At 34.9% G+C, this 20,761-nt stretch overlaps 1 protein-coding gene across 3 annotated transcripts in view; it reads right to left on the reverse strand.

Annotated features, from left to right (window-relative positions):
- The window catches only part of LOC111057816 (sodium-dependent nutrient amino acid transporter 1), a 164,143-nt gene that overhangs the window by 129,723 nt on the left and 13,659 nt on the right, over positions 1–20,761 (reverse strand). For 2 of the 3 annotated variants that reach the window (XM_039429925.1, XM_039429926.1), the window contains exon 1: positions 3,021–3,056. The exons of the other annotated variant lie outside the window; for it this stretch is intronic. In XM_039429925.1, the coding sequence (XP_039285859.1) occupies positions 3,021–3,041 (21 nt within the window). In that variant the 5' untranslated portion in view covers positions 3,042–3,056. Of the gene's footprint in view, positions 1–3,020; positions 3,057–20,761 lie in introns of those variants that run through there. 3 annotated transcript variants of the gene reach the window in all.

The following is a 20,761-nucleotide window of genomic DNA, read 5'->3' on the forward strand; positions in this document are numbered from 1 at the left end:
TGAAAAAAGTTTTTTCATGGTACATAATACAAGTTTGGGGGTTCACGCGATCACGTTGAGATCAATAGAATTCAAATTGATGTAATTCATATCGATCAAATAAATGAATATTCTTGAACTATCAGACCCACAGATCATACAAGTTTGAAATAATTATCAGTATTCCAATAATCTTATTAATTTATTCATTGTAAAAGCCGCAGATATTCAAGTTGCAAAACAATCGATTCTTCTACGTGTTTCCCGATTTCAAATAAGCCAAATCTCAATGACTCCCAGGCTCCCACACATTCCGTGCAGATAATTTGCCACCAAACCATTTCAGAACTAATCACTAATGACGTGCCATGTTACGACAATGTAGCCAGAAATCCAAGTAATTATCGGTTGTAACAATCGGTCTTTCAGTGGAATTCGGTCGTTTGGTTTTCGGTAGGATGTTATGCAGGAAAACAAGCGGCAATAATTACTTTTCGGCACAAAACACTCGATGACAAAAGATTTAATGACAACTGGAACAGGAATTTGGAACGAAAAACTGTCAACAGAGTTAGGTGTTTATTCCAAATCCTTGAATTGGTAAACTATTAGGCCTACTGGTTTCTGCGGCTACCTGGCTATCACTCACATTGATATACTATGGTGTGATTCACGTTATAAAGTGTAAATAATAGGATGGCACTGTTGCCAATTTTATTTTCCCACCGTCTTCTATAGCTGGGGTTCAAGACATCCCGGTATATCTAATACAATATTAATTGTTGATTCTTGTTCACAATTTGAATGTCGTATGCATACTCAGAGAGTATAGAATGCTACATTCTATTTATACTATCTATGCCGGCCAGAATCAAGAATAGTATCACAGTCCTAAGTACACAAAAAAAAATAGTATCACAGTAAATAGAGTAAAAAGTATCACAGTACTAAGTCCTCTCTGATAGTATATAGAATAATCAATATATATAAAAGCGAAATGGCACTGACTGACTGACTGACTGCCTGACTGACTGACTCACTCACTCACTCGCAGAACTAAAAAATCTACCGGACCAAAAACGTTCAAATTTGGTAGGTATGTTCAGTTGGCCCTTTAGAGGCGCACTAAGAAATCTTCTGGCGATATTTTAACTCTAAGGGTGGTTTTTAAGGGTTTGAAGTTCTTTTAGCATGTATATTCTTCTTATTCCAATATCTTAAAATTATAATATTGAAATGTCCATACCATATGTTGATATAGAACTATAATCTAGAGAAAGTACCTCTTCGAAACAGTTGTTCTGGTAACTAAATTAATAATTTTGTCAGGTTGGCATTAAGTTGAGTTGACTTTGTTAGGTTGGCACCAAGTTGAAGATTGAAATGTATTTATCGCGGGAAAATTGATTGGGCACTGCTACTTCAATCAGAGCTATTCTTGGGAATATTATTTTACTAGCCGTCAGGCTCGCTTCGCTCGCCATATCCGTTTAGCCAAACGTTTAGTCTGTACCCCCGACTGGATCGTCCTAACATATGATAAAAATGCCAAAATGAAAAATGCAGGCGAGCGAAGCGAGCCTGCTGATCTCTTTCTTGGACAATCCAGTCGGGGGGTCCAGGGGGCGGAGCCCCCTGGCTAGACGGATATGGCGAGCGAAGCGAGCCTGACGGCTAGTAATAGTATATAGAGTAGTATAGCTATATACTATTAGTTCTGTGAATAGTAGACCTCACGCAGTATAAATTCTCATCTACAAGTACCTGATTGAAACTATAGATTTGTCAGCTGATTTATGATGAATAATTCTATAGTCTGATTTTTACTCTAATATTGGCGTATGAAGGAGGCTCCTTTTTCCTTTTATATTATCCTTGAAATGCAGAATTTATAAAAACCTTGTATATACGTCGACGCGCAATTTAAAAAGGAACATACCTGTCAAATTTCATGAAAATCTATTACCGCGTTTCGCCGTAAATGCGCAACATATAAACATTTAAACATTCAAACATTCAAACATTCAAACATTCAAACATTCGAACATTCAAACATTTAAACATTAAGAGAAATGACAAACCGTCGACTTGAATCTTAGATCTCACTTCGCTCGGTCAACTATCCTTGGGCCTGACTAGCCGAGTCGACTACCTGTTGCATTCTTCAGTCTGCTAGTGCTACCTGGTCGTGGTCGTGGGATCGAATCCCGCTGTAGGATGGACGTTTGATCATCTCATCAAATCACCCACGCACTTCTCATAACTCAGGACAAACTAAAAGCCCATGTGGGCCTCATCCTCAATGAAAGGAATACCACAGTGGATTGTATAGAGTTTGTGTGTGGATATGAGCACTTCAAATTTAAATATTTTATTATTGAACGAAAATCCCAATTAAATGCTGTAAATCAGCCCGAAGACTTCTGCTACTGCAAATATTGCAGCTAGATGGGAATTTGATGAGCGGTACTATACAAAAATTAATTGTCAGTCCGGGAATCGAACCCAGTACCTCCTAATTGCCGGTCAGGAATGCTTACCCTTACACCAAACTTACAATCTCTGTTTCATCTAGCTGTTAAACCTGTTGTCAATATTTGCAGTAGCAGAAGTCTTCGGGGTGATTTACAGCATTTAATTGGGATTTTCGTTCAATATTAATTATTCATTAATTAGCATTTGACCAAATGCAACTTCCAATTTATTTTCATCTGTGAAATCTCTGGAGTGATTCATTTTAGAATAATATTGATAGAAAATGAAATCACGAAATTCTAAAGATATGTTCTTCAAGGTATATTGCTTAACGAATGACGAACTTTATTTTTTTGGATATTTATTTTAGGGAAATTCATTCCAGTTTCAACTTAACTGGAACTTAATAATAAATCATTGAAGTAGACTACTTTTTCAAAATATTGAATTTTACCATCGTCAGATTCACTTCATTAAATCAGTGGAGACGATAAGGAGAATAAATATGTCTCAAGATAGAAATATGAATGGAAATTGCTATTTTTCATTGAAATTTATACACCCACCAAATAGTTGTATCCAATCATTGTTTCCAAAACATCACAACAAAGCACTCACACACACATACACACAACTCGCGACCGTTGAATGCAAACTGATTGCTCATTGGTGGATAACTCCAAGTTGCCCCAAGGCTCCAATTCATGACGTGATTGCATAAATGACGTAATTGCACCAACTCCACAATCAATAGATTTAATGCAATCATTCCAATTTCATTGTCAAGGCTGTTCAACTATCAGAGTCTGGAGGAAACCTGAATCTCCTAGATAAATCAGGTTTTCTGAGGGAGCTAATATATGGGAATCATTATTGAATTTAGGGGGATGTTTCACAGAGACAAGTTCTCACAGAGACAAGTAGTGTTTTTGAACGATATTAGTGTCACAGAGACAAGTTTCACAGGAGCAAGTATTTCTATAAATGGCAGTCTCACAGGAACAAGTTCCCACAGAGACAAGCAGTTTCATAGAGACAAGGTCTCCGTCCAAAGTAGTAGCGCTATAAATGGCAGTCTCACAGAAGCAAGTTCCCACTGGAACAAGGTGTTTCACAGAAGCAAGGTCAGTGTCATAGAGACAAGGTAGCGAATGTAGGAAGAAGTTAGGCGTGTTGCCTACATCTGAACTTGAAGGCACTCCATTATTTGTTCTAGTAAATTGAATGTCTGCTGTTTTTTAATCATGCAGGTATATGATTATGATTGAAGGTTTATCATATAAGATAGGGATGGGTTGGTAACCTATTAGAATTAGATAGAAGATAACTTAAATAAATAAATAAATTGAGTTCTATGCAAATGTAATATATTTCTACCAAACTCCAAGATAACTATTCCAATATATCTAATACGTATACATATAACCTTCAACCCGAAAGAATAATCAATATGAATATGAAATGGAATATATAAAAGCCAAATAGCCTACCACTGACCTATTCATCACCGCTTCTTAAAAACCACATGGCCAAAATGGTTTTTCATTATAATTCCTTCTTTCGTAATAAATTGTTTATGCTTTTGTACTCCTGAGCGAAGCTCGGTCCCCGATATTATGAGCTAATCATCTCTTCTTTTTCCGAGCTGCGGTCTCGAATTGTAAATTCAAATTGATATAATATTAACTCCAGACAGTCACAGAGTAAAGCTGCGTCAACACCAATAGATTCTATAGATTCTATTAGATTGAACATAACTTATCATACACATGATGAACATATGTGTTTTTCATGTGCCGTTCAATCTATAATAATCTGTGAGGATTAAGTTATTAACATTTTGTTAATAACTTTGGTGTAAACGCAGCTTTAGATGCCAAGATTTATCATGGCGTTCCGAGTTACGGATGATAATGTCAATGAAAAACTTCATTTTCCTCATAAAATCTTTCCCATAAAAAATTTAACAGATTGTTGTTCTACAAGCGTCTCTACATGTTACAAAATGAAAATCCCAGTGAAAAACAAAAAGTGCCACTTGATAATTCCCAAATCATCTTTTTAATCGTAGCTCTGATTCAACTGAGCAATAACTTTCTGAACTTACTGAGTTAATAAAGTAACATTTAAAATTATCATAAGCGCAATGGGACTTGGGATTCCATCAATTCAGAATAAGTATTATACCGGTATTCATTTTTACAGGATTGAAGTAGTGCAACATTTAGATTAGCACACCAATAGATTTTATTTGTAGCGGAGTGAGTTCATTACTTTCATATCAAAGTTCTACTTTTTCCATTATGATATAGTACGACTACTGCAAAACAATGTCTGGTAGCCCTGGTAATGTAATGTAATGTAATGTAATGTAATGTATGGTTGATTGGAAGTCTCCAACCAGCCTGATCAGATTTCTTAGTGGGGCCATTGGCAAACATTTTAAAAAGCCCTGATATTATTACAATGACTTATTCCTAGTAGATAGCATTTCTAGTAGATGGCTGAATATTCTCGTTACCACATTGCAAAGGATGTTCAGTGAGGTCTACTGTTATCTGGACTACTAGAGTATTGTAACTCCTAATGTCAGATTGAGTAAGAGCTTGAAATTTATTCCTATCTAGTGTACTCCATGTTCAATAATCTGCCTTTATCTTATATTAGAAGAAACTTGCCTCTGAATAAATTAAAAAACGCACTAAATGTAATTCTGAATGAAAATGCTTATTGTTCCGTAAATTAATTTTCAAATTGTTGAAATATGATATTCAGTGCTGTGAGTTTATAAATAGTTGTCTTTTTTCAATGTATGACTTAATTTATTCAATTGTACTGGGTGATGATAATTATGACTTGATAAGACTGATTTGATGAATGATTACACTATTCATAAGATGACTACTAAGATGTTATGAATTGATTGCTCATTTATTGTATAACAGACTATAAGCTGAATCCTTTAGACAGGCCTATTCGCCTAATCTACATCCAAATTGTTTGTATTTATCGGTCAATATATTTCTTATTCTAGACGCCAGCTAAGAAAGGGGTTTCAATTTTGTAGAATAAGCACGTAATTCAAAACTGTATGTTTTTCAAAAAATGTTGTGATTTCAAATTCAAATTTCGTTTATCACACACATAGGCTATACGAGAATTAAGAATTAATGAGAAAGTGTCCGGAATAAGGTTTATGATTTTTGTTCTTCTGTATTTATACTAAGTGACATACAGTATTTATCAGTGATGGCTCTTAAACTGTAGGTTTATTATTAAATAACGAGTTTGGAGCACCAGAAAAATGGGATTATATTTTACTAGCCGTCAGGCTCGCTACGCTCGCCATATCCGTCTAGCCAGGGGGCTCCGCCCCCTGGACCCCCGACTGGATCGTCCAAGAATGAGATTAGCAGGCTCGCTTCGCTCGCCTGCATTTTATCATGTTAGGACATCAAGTCGGGAGTCCAGACTAAACGTCTGGCTGAACGGATATGGCGAGCGGAGCGAGCCTGGCGGACAATAATATAATATTCCCAGGATGAAGTAGCAGTGCCCAATCAATTTTTCCGCGATAAATGCTTTTAAATCTTCAACTTGGTGCCACCTAACAAGTCAACTCACTTAATGCCAACCTGACAAAATTATTAATTTAGTTGCCAGTTAACAACTGTTTCGAAGAGGTACTCTATCTAGATTATAGTTCTATAGTAACATATGATATGGAATTTCAATTATAATAAGAGATGGGAGAAGAAGAATATACATGCTAAAAGACGAACCCTTTTAAACCCTTTAAACCTTAAAAAGAACCCTTAGGGTTAAAATATTGCCAAAAGATTTCTTAGTGCGCCTCTAAAGGGTCAACTGAACATACCTACCAAATTTGAACGTTTTCGGTCCGGTATATTTCTAGTTATGCGAGTGAGTGAGTGAGTGAGTGAGTGAGTGAGTGAGTGAGTGAGTGAGTGCCATTTCGCTTTTATATATATATATATAGATTATAATAAATATTCAAAATTACGTTTCCAACCCACAATTATTGTCTTATTGTCATGTCCTTTAAGTTACTGTAAACCATATCGGTTGGGACTAATCAAGGTTTATTTAGGGTGGTTTTAATTATTAGTTTATGTGTTACAAATAGTTCACCTAGATTTAGATGGCAATTGAAACATTATTGATCTAACTAAAGCATGATATTAGTGTCAAAGACAGAAATCTGCGTTTTAATTCATTATCATGTGAGAGAGAGAGAGAGAGAGAGAGAGAGAGAGAGAGAGTGAGAGAGAGTGAGCCCGAAGGAAAGGGTATGTGTAAGAGAGTGATGTGGTTGAGTGGGAGTGACAGAGTTCGATATATTATATGCTATATGGTGGGTGAGGAATAATAGTGTGTCCCTTACGCTACACTCACAGATATGTATTTATAGTACATAATAGTATATATATATATATATATATATATATATATATATATATATATATATATATATATATATATATATATATATAGTACATAAACCATATCCATAGATTTTGGAAGCGGCATGCTATCTTTTCAATCTTTTGAAACAGCATTTATTGTCTAAGGTTGGTGAAAGAAGTTTTCTGCATTCCATAACAACAATCTGCAGACTGACGTCTCGGGTATTAGAACCAAAAGGCCTTGCTTTATAGAACTATAAATACTCATTCAGTATTACAATGCCTTGCTTCCATGAAACAAAGCAAATGTTTCCCGTTAGGTACTTCTGGAAAGCCCGGTCAATTTGTCATCGGTGGTGTCCAGGTAGAACTACCCTGCTCATAGACTATGTTCACTGAAGCGTGAAACCAAAGTTAACCAAATGCTTCTATTTCTAAAAATTCTATTGCCAGGTATAAAGTACTGCACTTTGGCGGCAGGAAGAAGATGAACAATAATAAGAAGAAAAAATATAGATAGGAGAAGATTATAACCGTTGAGTACACTATTTTATCTATAACCACTCTTTTGACGAATTGAAAACTTATAAATTACTGGTGGTACTCCCATACAGTAACAGTCAGGGGTGTATTCAAATACCGTTGGATAACATCTTTCCAATATTGTTACATTCATCTAGAAGTATATAATCTGTTCTTTCTTACATTGATATCACTTATGTATAAGTTACTGCAGAATCAAAATTATTTTATATTGACTGAACAATTAAAAGTCACATTGAAATAGTTATTTTGGAGTTTGGTGGAAATAATACATTTACATGGAACTCAATTTATTCATTAAAGGCAATCTACATAATTCTAATAGGTTCTGATAACACATAATGATAAAATAGGTGTTCAATGAATTAATGAAGCCTAACAACTTGAAATATATTTCAAATTATTTAAGATTAAATTGATTCTACCTCGGTGCAAGTCAGCTTCACATTTGTACATGTATCATTGTATCGAATTATTAAATATTTGATGATTTTGGTAAAACAACATTTTAATCCTGGACTAGTAGTTCTATGAACAGTAGACCTCGCGCAGTTATAAAACACAGCCTCGTCTCATACTGTCCATAAGAGTAAATCCTGTTTGTATGTTGTGTCGGCAAGATGTCGGTGTGAAAACGGCTAATGGCTGTTGGGGTTAGTGTATCAAAAATATGCTAACATCAAAATCTAATCTCCTTCAACTTACTGGCAACAGGTCAGACCGAGTTGAAAGCAGATCGAGAGAAAATACTATGTTTTCTTTCCGTTATTAATTGCATGCGTCATTGCATGCAATGAATAGTCAACACGACAGCTGATTTTTTACTAAGTTACATTGATATATTAATTGCATGCGTTATTGCATGCAATTAAAAATCCACTCAACAGCTGAATTATTATGGATGATTCTATTCTGATTTTTACTGTAATATTGGCGTTCGAAGGAGACTTTACCTATTGTATTAACCTTAAAATGCAAAATTTTCAAAAAACTTGTATATACGTCGAGGCACAATTTAAAAAGAAATATACCTGTCAAATTTCATGGTAATCTATTGCTGCGTTTCGCCGTAATTGCGGAACATATAAACATAAAGAGAAATGCAAAGCCGTCGACTTGAATCTTAGAACTCATTTCGCTCGGTCAATAAATCGAAATTTAAGAAACCACAAATATCCTGGATGAAAAGGGGAATCAATTGTTATGTATAGATTTGAATCTGAATGTCTAGGATCCACTAAACAGTCTACTAAATTCATCATTTTTTCTCCACAGGAGAAACGTTTAAAGCTGGCTTCAAATGATGTCACCACATTATTAACATATGTAAATATATATTTATATATGTATGTCACGTGGATTGAAGGAGCGTTGTTTGTGACGTTGTTTGTTGATTGAAGGAAGATTCTATTTTACTATTTAAATAAATCATAATGTAATTTACTTATCCACTTCGAGATTTACATAGTGATAATAAGTAGGAAATGAAATGTATAGCAAACACTTCAGTTGCTATGTAGGCCTACTGTATTGTATTCTGTAGTGTCTTATTTTTTACTAAAGTGATGAAGTATCAGAAAATACTATCATTCAGCATTGTTATGTATTATTTTCAATGTCATTTTTTTCTCTTTCTTTTCAATAATTTAAAATTTGTTATTATTTTAAATAAGTAGATAACTTAACTATTGTTTGTTTTTAATCATATTATTTGTATTTATTTTTTTCGTATTGTTATAATACTTGATAGAGAGTTGAGTGTAAGAGAGGGTCGACTGCGCCCTAACTTCGCTTTCTAAGAAAAATAAAGGCAGTCATTCTATTCTATTCATGTCACCATAATATATATGTATATATATTAAAAAACAGATGACATCCAATTTATTAGAGCAAATGGAATGCCTTCATCTTCATGTGTAGGCAACACACCACACCAACCTTGTTCCTGTGAGACCGACCTTGTCTCTGTGACACTACACTTGTTCGAATGGGACTCTACCCCTCTTCTTGTTCCACTGACACTACTTGTTCCAGTGAAACAGACCTTGTCTCTGTGAGACTCACCTTGTCTCTGTGAGACTCACCTTGTCTCTGTGAGACTCAACTTGTCTCTGTGGGAACTTGTTCCTGTGAGACTGCCATTTATAAAACTACTTGTTCCTATGAAACTTGTCTCTGTGACACTAATATCGTTCAAAAACACTACTTGTCTCTGTGAGAACTTGTCTCTGTGATACGGACCCAAATTTAGGTCTGATCATTTCAAGTTCTGTTATGATATGATAAATTCAAGTCTTGATGAGGTGAATACGTTTTTGTCTTACTGGGGTTTTGAATAATCACTAAATCTAAAGGTGCGTACAGATATACGCGCCGAGAACATGAACAATTCACTTTTATCAGCTGATGCCAAGCTTTTTATATCCTTACCGTTTCTGTAAAAATACAGTTATAATCAGCTGATTGTATGTGAATGCTCATGTTCGCGGCGCGTATATCTGTACGCACATTAATGACTTGGAACTTCAAATGACTACAGATGGAAATATCCCGGGCTGAATTTTGTATAGTAGCGCTCATCGAATTTCCATCTAGCTATTTACCCTGTTGTCAATATTTGCAGTAGCAGAAGTCTTCGGGGTGATTTAAAGCATTTAATTGGGATTTTCGGTTAATAATAATCAACTTCAAATGAGTTTGACCTTTAAGTATCGGTAGCTATTCTTTTTTTTTAGTATTCACAGCATACCTAGAATAAGTTTGACTTTCATCAATTATGAAGTATCATTAGTAATCATTATTTTCCTATGATTCGCAACATAAATATTGGAACTTTTCTATCTCTGCAACATTATTGAAATCCGAAGTTATGTTCTACCAGCAGGTAACCCGTGCTCCACAAGGATCTAATTCAAAACTTGAAAATCTGAAAATTCGACTTACTGAAATCTTGAAGAATTTAAAATAGCCTATAATCATCCTCGGTAAATTGAGAATCTATATACTAAATTTCAAGTTAATCAGTCCAGTAGTTCAGACGTGATGATGCGTCGTCATTAGTAAATTTCCTATCCCGTACGTGTATAAGCCACTTCTTTCCTCTATTATAGATGACCAGATCTTTATATTTTTTGTGATGTATTTGAGTTTCTCCAATAACTCCTTGAAGTCTTCCCCAATCTCCAAATCTGACATTCCAAGACTCTTTCCTCCATCCTCTAATCCAAAAGGAAATACACCATCGAGAATCTAAAATGGCCGATCAACTTCCATATCTTACCAATTCCCGAAAAACTTGTCAAGGCGTTTTTCGACCAACATCATGTGACGTGTCATGTTAATTTTGGCAGAACAGGTTTTTCGGCATTCGTTAGAGGAATTTGAGCAGACTGTATCGTGAAACAGGTATCGGCTTTGATAAATTAATTCGACTTTGAATGAGAATGTGGCTGATTACGTACAAGTTGATCAGAGTTGAATCGTAACGATTTGTGTGAAAGTTGTGGTTGGCCACTGCTCTGCCAGCTGCCACTCATTTGCAAGCAACCTTGCAAGGTTACACAAGTTCCGAGCTGGAGGCCAATCCAACTTTTTATATAAGTGATCTCGTAGCTTATCAGTTTTAAATGTTTTGAATATGTTGTTTGGCTTGTTGTAAACTTCCATTTTATCCAAGCAAATTATTCCATTTTAGCTCGAATGCTGGATTTCTGTTTGTCAGGGAAACCCGATTGTGGAGATGGAATTTTGTTATTCAATAATGTTAAATTGATAATGAAAGAAAGTTATCATATGTTGTCATAATTATAGCTTAGTTTATAGCATACAGCTAATCTAGCTAATAGCATAGTTTAACAATAATTATGTTAAATTGATAATGAAAAAAGAAGTTATAATAATACTCATAAAGTTATCAATATATTGATGTTGGAAAGTTGATAAGCTAATTTGTGATAAAAATTGAAAAATATTGAACAATTTAAAAGATAGGTCTACGGTAAATTTATCAAATTCATACATCATTGTTATCAGTTCAAACCCGCTCACAGCCAAAAAGTTTTTGAGCAGGTCACTCCCGTGTTATCGGATGGGATCGTTAAACGGTCGATTCCGGCTGAAGTATGACAGTCGTAAGGCCTATTGACGGCTTAAATGGATATATTCAGGCGAGGTGGAACTTCCGTCAGAAACTCTCCACTAATAAAAGCCAAACGATTTTTATTTTTATTATCAGTCCATTTCTTACAATGTATTACTATTCCCTTGAATATCAAGACTAACATTCTCGGTATTTCGAGCGAAGATCACAGAACTATAATATTTTTATTCCTGTTTCAAGTACTGAATCTGTGTAGAAGATAACAAACATCTCAATCTGGAGTCTGGACCAATAGTATTCATGAATCACCAATACTCACTTCTGGATTTAACTTTAAAATTAATCATGGAAAAGTGAAAGCACTCTTTGACCCTGATGATTATTTCTGAAATTATGTCGAATATGTTTTCGAGAGTAAGAGAGTATCTGAGTTACTTCAGAACTTTTCAGAACTTGTGCGTTATTTTGGTTTGCTAATCCTCATTAGATTTAGTAGTAGGAATTGGTCGAGAATGACAAGGATTCCCTAATAATGTTGAATCTCTGGATGTGAGCGAAAAGTGAAGGGAATATTGAAAAAAGACGACGAGTAGATTAATTAGACTTCTATCAATTCTTTTCACAAATTTACATAAGTGCTGTTGGCTAAGTGTGCAAAGAGTGCTCCTCAAACATTTCGGTAAACCAATAAATCAATTCAAGGAAATGAGAGAAGATTTTAAGTAGCATGAAAAAAGAAGTAGAAAACTTGAGAGAAATAGCTGCAACTAATGTTGTTCTTCTTCATGACCTTGCAAACGACCGTGACCTTGCTGATGATGTCACTCTAGAAGCCAGAGGCATCCTTATTTTTCGTTTTCTTCCTTATCATCATCAAAAGAAAGATTTCCATTGGCTCAAATTCGTTTAAGTTTAGCTTAATCACGTTTATCGATTGGAATGGATGGATTCTATTGCTGGAAGTGATTGTTGTGAAATATGATTGAAGCGGAATTTCCAATGATGTGGCTCACATTGTTAGGTATGTAATCATAATGATGATTTTGATAATGATGATGATTTTGATGAAGATGGTGCTGGTGATGGGATGATATATTTTATTATTGTATCAGAAGAGTTCGAAACGTGGGCGCAAAGTGTAGGTGTTTAGGTACACTTGAAAATCAATAACCTTTGGAAGGACTTGTGAAATCGTATGAATTTATTCTCTTGGATTAAACAAAAGATAGACTATTAATTTCAGAAGTAAAAATAAATTGTCTCAGTTACAAGGTGACTTTTTTTTATAATAGCCAAGCAAGCTTTTATAATAATTTACTAGCTGGCCCGGCGAACTTCGTCCCGACAAATAATTTAATGCATCTCATCACAAACTTTAGCTGGATGCACACCTGAGGAGGCTCGATGCGGCATTTTATTTATATAGATAATTTTCCAACTGCAAAATAAATAATTTACTAAAAATCAATCAATTCTGAACACCAAAGACAGCACAATTATTCGAAACAAAGCAATGTCTTTAGAGCATATAAGTCTTTAACCTGAGGCCGCACTGCTGGATGGTTACACACAGAACAGTCATTTTGTTTTTAGAATAAAATACATGGGCGGTTATGGAGCAGCACACACTCTTGTCTACTATCTACCAACGGCAGTTGTATGACGCAATGATTATAACAGCTGATTTTTATTTCTGTGTGTGGCCAGCTCACAAATCTTCTCCCATAAGGATTACATGTGAACTTTGAAGGACCGTAGGAAAGAGTCCTGAAGTCAAATAGTAAATTTGATAGACCAAATTTGATAAACCTGGTCCTGAACACAACTATAGTGAGGTCCACGTTATAATGGCAGTATAGGAAGATAGGAGGAAAGGGTTGCCAGATCTCAGCCTTGCCACCCAAACAGCTGATACTGGTATATCTGATCAATTTAACTGATAATCTATACTCGAGATTATTATTTCGCTGGTTTGAAAATTATCCATATTTTTAGTGTTGAAATTCTATTATTTGAAAAAATTAAAATAAACTGAAGGTCTGGGTAAGGTACAGAATTAACATTCGAATCCACATCATTCTTGGCTTTCGCATGCAAATAAATCACTAGGAAACTAACAGGAAAGAAACTGTATTCAGTTCCACAGGTTGACTGAAACTGAATCCTGCCGACGTAAAACTAATAATTGGGACCATAAAAATGCGACTTTATAGTTGCCCACTCCTTTCTCAAGCAGGTTGTTTAATTGGTAACACAATTGTAACATGCACGTCCACCTGAACAGCTTACAGACACTAACGGTCTCCACAAACTACAAAATAAAATTAATTCATCACCGATAGCGAAACTATAAACTAGGAAATGAAGGCGATAAAAAAGCTGGTACTCTTAGCTATAGCCCACAAAATAACAGTAGATCCTCGGATATCACGAATTGGATTATACCTATAGGTCCAAACTATATTATGCATTATTGTAAATAACAAGAATGTTCTATATCTATATGCAAGCCTATAGAACTGAATGAATCGTTGTTTGTGTGGAATATTATATTTTTTTATCACGCGATTCCTATTTTATTAAACATGTCTTTCTAAACTTAACGTTTGGAACGGTGTTTCATCCTGTGATTGTTGCAGAATTTTTTATGGGTATTCTTTATGACAAGAAATAGGTTTTTTGCAGACGACAACCCAATCAACCAATCGGAGAGCTTCCTGCCCGGTCGACTCTGAGAACGCCTGGAAAAACGCTTAGTATGGTCTGGTCCTGAATAAAAAACTGATGGCAACCGTGTTGATTTACCTACAGGTATTTCAATGTTTTCTTACTCATACATTCAGCTCATCTACATTCCACAATATTCCATCATTCACAGATATTCCACTTAATCAAACATGCAATCAAACTGGAATTTGAAGTTCCAAACATCAATCAGAATATATTGGCATATGGGTGAAATTGATTGTGAATAAACGTAATCTATAGAGAAATTTCGCTTAAAACTCTCTATATTGTTTGAATGTGAAAAATAATAGTTATTTGTATATCTAGAGTGAAAAGTACGACTTTTTCTCCCTGAGGGGAAAAAGTTTGAAGCCCGAGGCGAAGCCGAGGGCAACAATTTTCCTGAGGGAGAAAAAGTATTTTTCGCTCGTGATGTACACTACATTTTTCCTCCATCTACATTTTTTTATAGAAACTGCAAATTAAATCATTCTAATAACTCACGTATTGGTGACAATGTTTCCTAACAACATAACCTAAAAAACTAAAACCTAAAAACCGGTCGTCTGATAGGCACTGCTGATTGCGCTATCTATCGGCCAAAGTTGTAACAATCATATCAGCTGAGCTACCAAAAATGGCTGACTCCAGATCACGCGGTTCAGATTTGAATTGCAGAATGCAGATCAAAAATATTTGTTGGCTGGTATTTTGAATAGAATAAAATATTTTAAAAATTTTATAAATTTTTATCATCTACCAATATTAAGAATATAATATCATACAAACATATATTTCATGAGTTGATCAAATTTCTGGTTGTGGTATTGAATTCTGTTGACTCAATGACAGACACCTCTATTACACTTTCTCATCTGAGCTTAGACCTTCTAACCTATTACCATGTAAGCTTTTTAAATAGAGATGCTTCCCATGTTATTTAAATGGAGTCACTTTTACTCCCTAGGGAGTTTTTCTGTTTTTTACAACCGAGAGCGAAAAAGTGACACTTCAGTATTATGTTTCAGGGAGTAAAGTAAGTACTTTAGACAGTAGGTGGAGGAAAATGGTATTTATAACTAGCAGATCACCCGTGCTCCGCAAGGGTCTAATTGAAAACTTGACAAACTGAAAACTTGATCTAGTGAAGTTTTGAAAAATTTGAAATAGGCCTATAACTATCCTCGGTAGGTTAAGGGCCGGTTTCCGAGCTCGGGATTTAGGTAAGTTCTAGATTTTAAACAGCTGGAGTCAGAAAATTGACTTTTCGAAACGGGGTGTAGTCGCAGTTTTTATGATAATCTTTATTTTCTCATTTCTATGATTGGAAACGTTTTATTTGACGAAATGAAACACTCCTAAATTATTCAAAATAGCTGAAACTTTACACTGTTTTCTCTTTATCTTATTTTGTGTTCAATTTTCTAGTTTTTCGAAACGTGGACTGTGACTACGCCCCGTTTCGGACAGCCAATTTTCTGGTTCCAGCTGTTTAAAGTCTAGAACTAAGCTAAATCCCGAGCTCGGAAACCGACCTTTAGAATCCATATGCAAATTTCAGGTTCAATCAGTCCAGTAGTTCAGATCACGGTATATAGAGGAAGACGGTTTTTTGTATTTTTTCATTACTATTATTAGCTATTTTTCATCTAAATACCGTGGTTCAGATGATGTGTCATTCATGAATTTATTCCTATCCCGTACGTGTATGAGCCAATTCTTTCCTTTATTATATTATAAACTAGCCGTCAGGCTCGCTTCGCACGCCATATCCGTCTGGCCAGGGGACTCCGCCCCCTGGACCCCCGTGAAAAAATGAGATCAGCGGGCTCGCTTCGCTCGTCATATCATGCGATATAATGTTCCCAGGAATAGCTATGATTGAAGTAGCAGTGCCCAATCAATTTTCCCGCGATAAATGCATTTCAATCTTCAACTTGGTGCCAACCTAACAAAGTCAACTCAACCTAATGCCAACCTGACAAAATTATTAATTTAGTTACCAGTTAACAACTGTTTCGAAGAGGTACTCTCTCTAGATTATAGTTCTATATTAACATATGGTATGGACATTTTTCAGTTATAATCAAGAGATTGGAATAAGAAGAATATACATGCTAAAAGAGGAACTTTAAACCTTCAAAAACCACCCTTAGAGTTGAAATATTGCCAAAAGATTTCTTAGTGCGCCTCTAAAGGGCCAACTGAACATACCTACCAAATTTGAACGTTTTTGGTCCGGTAGATTTTTAGTTCTGCAAGTGAGTCAGTAAGTCAGTGAGTGAGTGCCATTTCGCTTTTATATATTTTATAGATAACATAATGAATTTTCTATTTATAAGGAATTTTGACAGTTGGAACTAGTTTTCTTTCCATACAATGTACAATAAATGCAAACCTAATCCGATGAAGCTGGTTGTTGTTTATTCTAACAGCAAAACATAGTTAGATGCAAAACTATTTCAATAAAGCTATTAAGCAGATAGCACGTGCTTCTCTTTTCACCTTGGAAGGTAACTTGACAACAATTGGCGCCCATATCTGTATATGACTGGCAAGTGCCCGAAGGCCAACTGCAGAATTGGAAATGTGAGTGCAGTTTTCTTCATTTTATGTTCATTCATATTCCGTGCACACGCCGCTATGACATGAATCTGGAATTCACTTTCGAGATTCACTTGAAACTGTCAGAATTCTTAATAAGCAACCTCAATGCTGCCCATTCTAATAATGCTGATGCAGTGAATCTTTCTATAGTCATTGAACTATGTCAAGTGGACTACATTGTTGACTTCTGAGATTCAGTTTGAACTGTCAGCGTTGGATAAATGGGAGAAGTTGATTTCATTTATGAGGAATGATGACAGTTTAAAGTGGATTTCATTCTACTGTAGTTGCTTACTTACCATTGATGGTGAGCTGAAGGTTTAGTTTTGTAGATTGCGGCAATAAGTTGATAACATTCGGTGGCTTCAATTCACAATGCCATTTGCACAGTGCGAGTTTAAACTAAATTTCATCTTAAACTGGATTAAATCTATATCAAGTTTAATTTGTTATAATGTGATTCATTTTGAGTTAAAGCCAAATTTCATCCTAAACTGTATTAAAACTATATCAAGTTTCATTTGCTATAATGTGATTCATTTTGAGTTTAAGCCAAATTTCATCCTAAACTGTATTAAATCTATATCAAGTTTCATTTGTTATAATGTGATTCATTTTGAGTTTAAGCCAACAGCTGATTGGATTCAGTTTAAGCTTTCACTGTGAAAACGACACTTAGAAGGGTCTATCATGAAAATTGGAAGTATTGTAAGTCCAGCTACTAAGGCTGGCCACTAACGGTAGTGCTTGCCTGATAAACAAGCATGATGCACAGTCGTCATTTATTGTTGTCATCACAGCTGTGATCACAGCGAGACGCTCCAAGCAAAGGTTTTTGAGGTTAGGTTTTTGTATCTCCAATTTTTTTTCGCTGCTTTATTTGAGTTTGAATTATTTTACAATCATTCCTTATTCGTAATTTCCCAGTGGTTTATTTATTGTTATTGATTGTTCATTTTATGTTAAAATCTTCTTGCTGATGATGAACAAGTGTATGTGCATGATAAACATGAATGACATGCATGTTCCACTGTTAGTGGCCAGCCTAATGTAACGTTTCACATTTCAGATTGTAGAGGAACGAAAAATATTATTGCTACGTCGGAACACAGAGGAAATAACTAATATAGAGAAAACTCGCTTGTATCGTATATTATGTGGTCGAAGTATGGCAACTGGCTCTAAATCATTCAGGTTCTATTGCTTCTCAGTTCCATGTATGGTGAAATGTCGTTCTAAACTAAGATTAGAATAAATCTAATAATAATTCTAGTTCTAACAATAGAATATTATAGTTAATGAATATAAATGAAGAATTTGAATGTATAAGTGACTGTCCTAATATGGCAAAATGTTTATGAATGTTTTGAGTTTTTTATGAATGAGGCGTTCAACTTCTTACATAGTAGTATATCGTGCTGTCTAGTTGAGGGATTTGTTAATGGATTACAAGATGAATCTTGGCAATCATAAATTCACCAGATATACCAGAACTATGTGCTGATTTTAATAAAATTCGAAATTTGGCATATTTTGTTTTCATAACTTTAGAAATAAATAAGGGGCCGAAATTTGAATGTGTACACCTCCCAAATAGAATAAATTGAAAATTGAATGAATAAGCTTAAATGAGAGCTATTTATTTATGAAACAAACAAGAAACACCGATTTCAAATTCGTCTAATATTCTACACATTATCGAGTTCTACTCATGATTCTATTATTAACATCATCATAAATATTCATTTGCAATGAACTCAATCAATGTAGGGTGGGAGTGAGCTGTTTAATTTTGACAGTCGATATTCTCATTTCCTTAGCTATTTAACTGGTCCTGCTCTCTGTGGGCAATCCTCCAAACTCATTTTGAACAAGCTCATATTTCTTCCTGTGAATACTGTATTTGGTATTCATCTCACACGTAGGACTACTACTTTTATGCTTGGATAAAATTTCCTTGTCTGTAAATGGAAAATGGAGCTTCAGTAATTCTTGTTGAACTATTCTTCCAAAAGCAAAACAATTTTCTGATCGTTTTCTCACCTCAGACGCCCGCATGCCTCATACAGGAAACTGGAAAATGGAGCTTCAGTAATTCTTGTTGAATTATTCTTCCAAAATCAAACAATTTTCCAATCGTTCTCCCACATCAAACGCCCGCATACAGTCATCTAATCACCCATACAGTCCAATCACCAGATTTTTGAATCCAATACCAGTTTTAGCAACCGAAAATACAGGATCTCATCAACCAGTCTCCATATTATAATACTGTATCCGATAAAAAATTCTCGATAATGATTGCGTCGAACAAGGAGCTCCACCGAATATTAATTACAACAGATTTCTATCCACAACCTTCCTAGTTCCCCATTCAAATCGATGACATAATACTTGGATATGGTCCGTTGATCCCATAAATTTCTACAGTGAGAATTCATCATTAAACTGTCAGCATTCCTTGTGAATAACATCAATCCTATCCATTCATATAATGCTGACAATATAAGTGCATCTCCTTGTTTCTTACCTCTTTTAAAACTGAATATTAACCACTAATTGATCAGAGAATAATAATCTTGTTACCTGCAGGTTATTATGGAACCAGTTTGGTGGAAATCGATATTCAGAAGGACATTACGACTTAATAGAGTGTAATTCATTTCATAATGTCAGTATTTCTTATCAATACAATACCAAAGCGTCCCGTTCAATCAATGCTGACTAGAGTGAATATGATTGAAGTGACTTGTACACAAGACTGTTGTGATATTTTTTTCTCATGTTTTACGATTTTGAGATTCTTGCCTTGAGGTTAACGGCTGGATGGTCACCAGTACAATGCCATCACCTTGTTTTACAAGCTGTAGGAAACTTTATCAGAGGCTATTCGGTTTGGAACACACTACTCTGTCCTACTTTTCAGAGATAATTTAACTTTGTTGGCTATAGAGTGTGTGTTTTGTCGTTGTTTCTGGTTGGTCAGACTTTGACTAGTTCATTTACTCGTCACTTTATTTGTTTCTCTTTTTACCTCTTCCTATTCACCTCTACTATTTGGTAGGTTTTGTAAGAGAGATTAGATAGAAGTTATCTTCATTAGATAAAGTTATCCATAAAGGAAAGAATTGGCTTATACACTTACGGGATAGGAGATTCACGAATGATGCATCATCACGTTTGAACTACTGGACTGATTAACTTGATATATAGATTCTTAATTCACCGAGGATGGTTATAGTTCTATTTAGATTACTTCATGGTTTTAGAACGTCAAGTTTTCAATCAGACCATTGCGGAGCACAGGTTACCTGCTAGTCTTGTAATATTAGTTCCTACTCATTTTCTGATGGTAACACTTCTATGTGAGATGTGATACTAACTTTTATTCATACAACACTTTAATGCAATATTTAAATGTACACAACTACGGTAATTCAAGTTTTAGACTGAGATAGGTTGATAAAACCTGGTTTCTTTTTACTTTTATCAGAGCCTATTCCCCCCATATAGAAGGATCCCTAACTCAATAATTGAAGCATTTTATTTTGTATTTATGAAATTTCTTGAAATGAAAATTATCGATTTAAATGAGAATTAGTACTTGAAAATGGCTACAATTAGTTAAAACATGTTGTGTACCTAAAAAAGTATTATGAGAAGGGTACTTGATAAAGGGATACATTTTATTCAATTATAATAGTAAGAGATTATAATAATCCCCCTATAAGAGAGGAAGTCAATATTTTTGGCAATTAATATTTTTGTCTGCTGGAAACATCATACTGTATAATAATGGAATGGTGGAAATAATGTCTTATTGATAGACTGTTACCAAATTCACAGATGGATTATTCGTAAGTTATGTTTGCATGGTTGAAGTGAAAAATCTGGTGTGGCGCAC

The sequence above is a fragment of the Nilaparvata lugens genome, chromosome 6 (genome assembly GCF_014356525.2).
Source record: "Nilaparvata lugens isolate BPH chromosome 6, ASM1435652v1, whole genome shotgun sequence".
In the NCBI taxonomy this organism is placed as follows: domain Eukaryota; kingdom Metazoa; phylum Arthropoda; class Insecta; order Hemiptera; family Delphacidae; genus Nilaparvata; species Nilaparvata lugens.